The following is a 9378-nucleotide window of genomic DNA, read 5'->3' as shown; positions in this document are numbered from 1 at the left end:
TATGGGTTGTCCATTCGAAAATGCACCAAAAAAATTAAAAATCTAAAAAAACGAATTATTGAACTAACTGAAATGGGTAGAACGTGTATTGAATATGAATTAAAAAAGAGAATTACAAAGAGGATAAGCAAGTTAGTCTTAGTATGTATCCTTATTATGGTTGAAGGAGGAACATATTTCTAATTATTATGTTGTCTATCGACAAGTTTTACTAAACTCTTTATATAATACGGGTACGTCCTAGTATTTTATAAAATTATATTTATAACCATGATAGAAAACACAAATCCCTTTCTACATGATGATTGGATTTACCTAAAAGAATATTGTCTACAATATATTAAGTAGATATCTTTGTGTACGACATTCCCAAAATAAGATATACGATACTCAGATTCTTTCAAATGATCTGACAATAGATCCATTAGATATTTATTTCTATAATATTCCGTATATTTAAACTTTAGATATAGATTTATACAAGTAGGTTCTAAATTCATCATATAAACTTGAATGACAAATTAAATATGATTAAGCTGAATGAATATTTTAACAAAATTTAATTGTAAATTATATCTTCTTATAAATTCAAGGATTGCTTTCTGGAGAGACGGTTTTTTTCAGGTAGGGATGTAAACATGGGCAAGGATAAATTCTCATCTTCTTCATACACCTGAAAAGATAAAAAATTTATTTATAAAAATAAGTAATAGATCGGTGTCATGTGACGTCAGGATGTTAAATGTTGGTCATTTTGGGAGACAACGAAAGTTAATTAGAATATTAATTAATATTAAGAAAAATACAAAACTGGGACCAACAAATAAAAATACTTAAATTTAACTGTCGGTCAAAGAGCAATCCTTCAAATACCTAGTTTTATTAAGTACTAGATCCCCAAATTATGCTATTAGATCTTTATACAATCTTATTTACATATTGTAGACAATAAATTATCAATTACATTGTAAAGAATATGATATTTTTCTCTAGTTATCCAAATTTCCTCGGCCGTAGTCGATCAAAAAGGAATAATAATTGTACAAATTTAGCCATTCCATAGGAATTTTTAATACATAATAATTTGGTTTAATTAAAACATCATTGGCATTAATTAGTATTCAATGATTAATTCGTATGCAGGTGTTAAGTCTTATTTATTTTTAAAGCCATTTTAGGGGCGTCTGCACCGGGTGGGATGAGGAGCTTTATCCCCTCCCAAATTAAGTTTTTTTTTTTTTGCTTTTGACTATATAATGTTTTGTTCAGGATAAAAAAATTTTAGTCGAAAATACAGGATTTTTTTAAAAGATTTATACCTAAAGCAAAATATCGAAACTCTTTAAAAAAATTAGTTTTTGTTAATAACTAAGGATTTTGGAACAGCTATGGATTTTTTAATTTTTTTTCCATAAAGATGAAGTTTATATAAACAGCTGTGGCATTTGATTTTTTTGATAATAGCTGTGGATTTTTGAAATTTTTTTCCCAAAAAAAATATTTTTTATGAGTAGCTATAGATATTTGCATTTTTTTTTTTTTTCTTGATTTATTTTTTTCCAAAAAATTCCAATAACCAAGTGCCCCCTTCCCCTAATATAATCATGTGGACGTGTGGTAAAAATATCAGCGCTTGGTACTTTCACCTTAAACTATTTTGCGTTAGGACATTTTCCTTTAAATATATTTCGCCTTTAATTTGATTCAATTTATGACGTCAGTGAAAACGCTCTGTACTAAGCTATATATTGAAAGGACTTTTATTTCTTACTTTAAGGAACGGATGTATAAGAAGATCCTCTGCAGTAGCTCGTGCTTTCGGATTATGTTTAAAACAGAGAGTAAGGAAATTTTTTCCTTCATGGGACATGTGTTCAGGAGGAGAAGGAGATCCACCCATGCCCACTTTATATAAAATTTGATAATCGGAGGCCAGCTCATGCCACGGTATGTTTCCTGTTGCCATTTCAACAACCACACAGCCAATGGACCATATATCTGCTGCTCTTCCGTGACCATCCTTCATATTACTAGTGAAGACCTCTGGTGCCATAAAAGCTGAAATACAAAACCAAAAATTATACATCTACATTGTTAAAAAATATTTTTTTGTTTTATATAAGTAAAAGACTTTAACATTTACTCAGTTGCAAATGCGAATGAATCATTTCACTGTCGAGAAACCGTCGATAAAGCCGTCAATAACACCCGGAGCATAAGGACCCGGACTTGAACTAACACTGAAAAGGGGGACTCAAATCACGAATACAGCTCTGAATATTGGATTTAATGGATCTCTCTTTTCTTTAATACAAAATATTCAAAAATAGGCTCAAAATCAGTTAGTAGTTGATCAATTCTTCCCAATTATGGAATTATTATTCAATAATTGTTGGCTCGACGTTACCTCAGTACTTGATTTTTCCATTTCTTTTGCTCTCATTAGTATTATCAATTATCAAAGTATTATTGGTTGAATTCGGATTACGTCTTGTTAAACAGTGGGTGGTTCTCATTTGTTTACAAATCATCCAAATTTAAGTTAAAATTGAACTAATTAACGGTTATAATAAGGATGGGTAAAAAAGTAGATTAGGTGACAAGAAACCAAGTTGACGAGTCCTTCCATAACCTATCATTTGTCGCAAATTGGTTTAAAAATGGCAAACACTTGCAAAATGGGCGAGTGTTCAAATTGATAAGCCGCAATTACTTTTACAAACGGGCAAAAATTAAATATAGGATAATAGGTTATGTATTTTTTTATATTTAGTAGTGTTGAGACTCGCCCGAGGCCGACTCTTTCTGGTTATTTGTTATGATCAATCTATTGACAACATTAATTAATTATTTATTATTTATTTCGTAATATTGATTTTCTCATAATCTGAAAGGGAGATGTTTTGATGTCTATCTGAATAGTTTTGTGTTCAGAGCTCCTTCTTATATATGTTTTAATGATATAACCTTCATTTTTCTAGTCCTGATTGGTAGCCCTCGTAATGCAATTATGAATATCGAGCAATAGAATGAGCTTCATTTGATTGACAGTTTCAATGGTTCAAATATCAGTAATAAAACGTGATTTTATACGAAAATGTAGAACACCGAATAAATAATTGTTGATTCAAATATTATAGTTATATTTAAATCATTGATAAAAAAAATATTTATACACAAAAGTTCATTTTAATTTTGTTATTAAACTATTTAAAACCAGAGAGTGCTGATGACAAGTGGACAGGGTCAATTTTATTATGAGCAAAGCCTGAGGCCAAGATACATTTGTGGTCTTTTTTATTCTTGAATAGAATTTTGAATTTTGTTGTTTTGTTAAAAAGAAATTTTCGAATTTTTTTATTCGAATTCTTGTTTTTTTTAGAAAATCATTTCGCACGGGCCCCATATTTTGTACGTTTGTAACCTTTCGTTGAAAAGTGGAATATTTTCAAAGATATCTCATTATTTAACTAGCGGTAATACCCGGCACTGTCTGGAGATATTAGGCGTCAGCATTAAGCACATTTTGTTTTAATAATATAGAAAATAACTCCCCCAGAAATTCTCAGAGTTACTCTCCGTTTTTCATGAGCAGACTCACACGAAGAAACTCTTCAAGAATATTAAAATAATAATAACAGCTTGAGCGTGATTTGATGAGACTGTGAGTACTTTAGCTCCCTTGTAAACCTCATCTAAAGTCACATTATTTCTTTTTTAATTTGTATAAAGTTCTTCCTTTTCTTTTCTTTTTTTTCCCTCCATGTATGTTATATTTATTTACTTTATGTTATATCATATACATCAGGGGGTACTATATAAAGTGCACCCTCCCAATATTTTTCATACAAGCAGATAAATTTTGCTATTACAATCAAGCACAGAGTATTGGCAAGTACTCCAACTGCACTTCCCTCAAACTGTCACTCCCTGTGGGTCTTTTAGAGCATTCCAGATCTTTATTAAGAAAAATGAAAGTCTCAAAAAATCAAAAATTTAAAAGAAACCCTGATTTGGGTTTATTGCCTTTAAAAAATTGGCAAATTTTTGGAAGAGGTTATACACAAAGAGCTACACATAAGAACCAGGATATAACATAGGACATGGGCAAGATTATCCTTACCTTGAGTTCCCACAAACTCCTTAAGCTCTCCCACAACAGTCTTTTGTGCTTTAATCTTAACAGCACAACCAAAATCCCCTAACTTGATATTTTGCATCTCATCCGTGAGAAATATATTTGCTCCCTTGATGTCTCGATGTACTATTTGATTCTCATGAAGGACAGTTACAGCCTCAAGGAGTTGTCTAGCATATCTACGGACTGAGGATTCCACTAAACCACTTTCTGTTGAGGTGACCAAGTCTTCAAGTGTTCCTTCTGGACAGTACTCCATAAATATCAGCATTTCTCCACGATGAATCTTAATTTTAGGAATAAAAAAAAAAAAAATACATTAGCTAAGGATTTTTTTGAGTAATAGTCAGAAAAGTGAGAATAGGCAAAAACTTTTGAGCATATGAGAGTACAATTGTGCAATCAAGTATTCATATTGAGTACTAAAAGGAGCACCTGTCATTGACAGATTGACAAGCATTATGAATGTCTTTAAATGTATTTAAAAGTTTGTCTGTATTGTGGCCTGATTGTCGACACCTAATAACTTTGCTCAATTCCGAATAAGACTCAATTGGATTTAAAATGATGTTCCCACTTTTTAGCTCTTTCAAAAAGCAAAAAAACTCTGAGACTACCCCCTTCAAATAAGCACAGCAGTCATTAGTAGTAGTTACCTACCTCAACTCCATAATGATTGATGATATGTTTGTGTCGAATGTTTTCAAATATCCTCAATTCGTCATCAATTTCCATAAGTATTTTATGATTATTGGGCTGCAATGGAATTTCTTTCATAGCCATAATGTCACCTGTCTCATTATTTATGGCTGTATACACCTTCCCAAAGCTTCCTTGTCCTGAATCGTTTAAAAAATTCAAATCATGTGAGTACTTCAAGGGGAGAGAGGGGTGGGGGAAACTCACCAATTTTGACACCTCGTTGCCAGGGAAAGCTTACGATTTTACTTTTAATATGAACCCGATCCTCTCGACTAGGTTTTTCCTTAATTTGACCTATGAAGCCTTCTTCGAGATTCTTTTTGTTGCGAATGTTTTCAATGGCAGCTGTACTTCTGGCGACACGAATGTTCCAAGGAAGGTTTGCTAAAGAGAGAAAATAAGAAACTTGAATGATTTGAAATTCATAGTCACATCTATGTTAAAAAAGGAAAGTTTGTCTGTATGTTTTTTCTGTATTTTTACATGTTGTCACTCAATTATTTTAACGAATAACTTTGCTTTTTAATTGACACAGTTATTTTACAAAGCTTTTTAATTTCCAAGTAACACCCTAGCGTATGATCCAATGAGACCAAGAATAAACAAGGTATACTTAATTAATAAAAAACAAAATTACTTTTTTCCCAACCTATTATACTCAAAAAATGTTATACTCTTTAAATGAAATTTTCCAGGCGTTTTGTATGTAGCATATTCAAAAAGAAAAATTAGTATACATACAGTAAAACTGGGATTTCTTGTGCAGTTATCTTCTATATTTTTAAAGAAAACTTTGACCGCTCAGCGGTGTCTAATAATTCCGGACAATGCCGAGTACTACTGGAGGTATCAAATAAACAATTAGTGTAAAGATGAAAAAATAAGCAACCCGAAACAATGGTTGAGTTATCTCATGCTGAGGACTGTCCCAGTGAAATCAAAAACTTGCTTGGTTATTCCAAACGCACAGTCTAGGATGACTACAATAACTTCAAATGATGACTAAGATACTATGAAAGTGCACAAGCCAAGATGTAACAAAAAGAGTACTCCCATCTCTATTGATGATCTAAAACGAGTAATCACGTTAAACTCTGGAATTCTATCAATACTCTGGCCAAAAAAGGTAATTAAGAGTCATTCAACTGTTTCAAAAGCCATCAAAATTGTACTTAAAGATGAAGTCCTGTGAACAACACATATTTACAAAAAAAATATATATATAATAAATGGCATCCAGTATCAGGAATGGTTAAAAAATAGTTGAAAAAAGAATTGCCACCGTGAAAGATTAGTTTTCTTTAACCTATGAGATAAATTGGATTCTGACATATTCTGGATTATATTTGGGAATTGAATTATGGTTTCTTTTGATCAAATCTTGTATGTTAATTATTATTTTAACAAAAAAATATGGAATTCAAATAAATGAATACCAAGACAGGGAACAACAAAAAATAATTTAAACTGATGAGAACTTAACAAAATGAACATCATATCACAAGTTGGTATCATGAAAATATTCTAAATGTAATCATTGATATCTAGACATGATGGAAAAAATAAGATGTGAATTTACGAATTGTAACAATGTATTAGTTATTTAGATGTTGAAAATCTTAGGTAGGAAGTAAAGTTGTCTGTTTTCAGCAAAGTTTCCCAAGATATTATTGCTGGGGTTATATCTTGAAAAATGCACAGAAATTTGTGGAGCTCATCATAAATGTATGCCAATTAAAATTAAGATAGCATGGGTGAGGGATTTTTCTCATTGATTGAAGTTAGTCAGAGACGAGTAAGCATAAGATTAATTGTTTTCGAAATTTTGTAGGTTTTAAAATATTTGTATTCTGGTATACGTACATGTAACTTTTCTGAGCTTGTTAGAGTGAAAGATTATTGGAAACTCTCAAGTACGTAAAGTTCCAAATAAAGTATCATTTTTGGGAATTTAGCAGCGTTTCTCAGATGCAAGAAAACTTTATGAAAGAAGTAGGAAGATTTAGTTTTGTGAGTTATGGGGTTTATTAATTTTTTTTTTAAATTCTCCCATTATTAGATTAGGTTTGCTTTATTGGGTGGAAATTTGTACCCTTTAGAGATCGGATTTAATTCATGAAGAGTTTTTTAAATTGATTTAAGAGGGAGGATGAGGATAAATATCTATCCCTTATTTTTGATAGGTTGAATTTCAAATTGTTCCAGGTGGTCCATTAAAATTTGAATACTAACTAGTTAAATAATTAATGAAAGTTGAGTGATTGAAATCTCTGCATATATTAAAGCATAATCAATTAGTTAGAAAACAATATAAACCTGAGCTCTCAACCTTGCTTACGAATCGAGAAAATAACACTTGGACATGATTGATGAATTTCCATTTGTTCACTCTAACCAATTTGGCGTCTCCAGAACCACCGTCTACGCCGTCAGCAAGTCTGAAAAGTTGGAAGATAAGAATAACACTGTCAAGAAGGTCCCACTGGACTCGGAAGAGTTAAAGAAAATAGCCCAGGCAAACCCCTCAAGTCCATGAGGGCCCACCCAAGAGATATCTTGGTTTCACATCCGATTGTCAAGAAAGCTTTCAAAAAAGAGGGTGGGAACAGCCTTGTGAAGTTAAAGAGACCACTTTTAACAACAGTCAGTGCATGATTTGTTAGTGAATAGGGATGATGTTGAAATTCCATACTGCAGCCGCGTCAGCTTTGTTGAAGAAAATGGATTTAGAAAATTATTATATTAATTCGTAAAATGGTTCTTCTCACGTAATAAATGCCATGGTAACATAGTCAATTACGATGTGGAATAAGTTAGCAACTAACATAGTAGTGTATGTACATTACACACCAAACTATACTCATACAGTTTATATTATTAAAAAGCTAGAGGCTAAATAATACCAAGACTTATAATACTTATAAATAGAAATGCTATTACTATGTTCAACTTATTCTTGATAAAAGCTAATATAAGATGCAGTAAGAAGTATCTTCAACATTATAAATTCCATAACTTTGGATATTAAATCAAAATATCCTTGAGGTAAAATGGCTTTAAGGCGAAATGTCCTGAGCCAAATTAGTTTAAGGCAAAGATACTAGGCCCCCAAAACATCCTCCTCCTTGGTATATCATAATTACAAATTATCAAAAAGTGGGCTGACCATGGGTTCCTGTTGTACTACTCCTGTGTCATTATCATCTAAAGTGGTTATATTGAGTCAATGCACTAATAATATCATATAACATTGAGGTTGCTGAACAAGTTTCCATAAATACATTTTTTGTCAGACCAACCATATCAGAGTTTTAATAATTTTTCGTTTAAAACCTCATGAATCACCCTGTAGGAGCCTTTGCAGGGGGTGAGCAAGATGGGCTGGAATTATCCTCCCAAATTACGGAATTTTGCCTTTTTATAGAATATTTTTTCCTTATTCGGGAAATTTATGCAGCAGAGTAAAAACATTCATATTTGATTTTTGTTTCCAATAAATGAAAATGTTTTTCTAAAAAATTAAAAGTTATTGTGAAAATCTATGGATTTTAAAATTTATTATTTTGTAAATGGTTATTGATTGAATTTTGAAATTTTCTTCAAGATTTTTTATTTTTGAATTTTTTCAAAAAAATACTCCCTCCCCCCTCAAATATATTCCTGCGGACGCTGCTGCCTTATATATTTTTACTAGTGTTGTGTCGGGCCTTATTTATTCGGCCCAGTCTTAGGACCGGTCCTATCGGTCCTTAGGTCTTTGGGACTGGTCCTTAAGACCATACGTCCTGAGGACCAGTCCTTAACTGTCGGTCCTTGGAATTTTTCATAAAAATAGCGATGGTTTATTAAGCCAATAAGATATATTAAATATGAGTTAAGATTATTGCACATATCTTGCAAAAAAATATTATATTTTTCATTGTAATACAATATAATACGAACACATTATATTGTTACTTGGTTATATAATTGATTCTACGTATATTATATATCGCAATAAATAAAAGGAGGAAAAATAACCTCATTGACGTCACAAGGGATCCATTTTACCTACTTTAAGGACCGACAAGTTGGACTGGACTGCGGTTCGAAATAAGGACCAACACAACACTAATTGTTATTAAAAAGCCAATGTTAATGCAAAACACTGGTGTAAGCATTCTATTTACAGATGTTGACGGTATTTTACTTTATCTTTGCAGTAAAAAGTCGACTTTTCAATGTATATCAAAATTTCATAGGAGTATGTTGATTTTTCTTTTTTTCCTTCGAAGCCATGAATCAAATTTACCTTTAAAGAAGATTGATTTATTTGCCTACTGCCTTTATAAATAAGAGTCACGCATTAATTTATGATAGTTATAGGGTACAAGGTTATGGATTTGAAATACAGTCATTTGTAAAAGTTTAAGACCACCTCTCATATTTCACCTAATTCAATAAAAATCGTTTTCTTGACGTGTATGAACGCGTATTGTCCAAGTATAGCAGCTGCCGTGTTGTACTGGGTCTAGCTAGTTTTTTTAACATCATGTTGT

The 9378-nt window shown here is 31.6% G+C and overlaps 1 protein-coding gene across 9 annotated transcripts in view; it reads right to left on the bottom strand.

Moving 5' to 3' along the window:
• Positions 1-390: 390 nt before the first annotated feature.
• The window catches only part of Mekk1 (mitogen-activated protein kinase kinase kinase 4), a 163082-nt gene continuing 154094 nt past the window's right edge, over positions 391-9378 (bottom strand). For all 9 annotated transcript variants that reach the window (XM_040720933.2, XM_040720934.2, XM_071891533.1 and 6 more), the window contains 5 exons: positions 5045-5224; positions 4799-4977; positions 4124-4424; positions 1772-2058; positions 391-673 (listed from right to left, as the gene is read on the bottom strand). In XM_040720933.2, the coding sequence (XP_040576867.1) occupies positions 581-673; positions 1772-2058; positions 4124-4424; positions 4799-4977; positions 5045-5224 (1040 nt within the window). In that variant the 3' untranslated portion in view covers positions 391-580. The remainder of the gene's footprint in view (positions 674-1771; positions 2059-4123; positions 4425-4798; positions 4978-5044; positions 5225-9378) is intronic.

The sequence above is a fragment of the Lepeophtheirus salmonis genome, chromosome 10 (assembly GCF_016086655.4).
Source record: "Lepeophtheirus salmonis chromosome 10, UVic_Lsal_1.4, whole genome shotgun sequence".
Lineage (NCBI taxonomy): Eukaryota > Metazoa > Arthropoda > Copepoda > Siphonostomatoida > Caligidae > Lepeophtheirus > Lepeophtheirus salmonis.
Note: the sequence above shows the minus strand (reverse complement) of the source record. Positions and strands in the feature narration are given on the sequence as shown.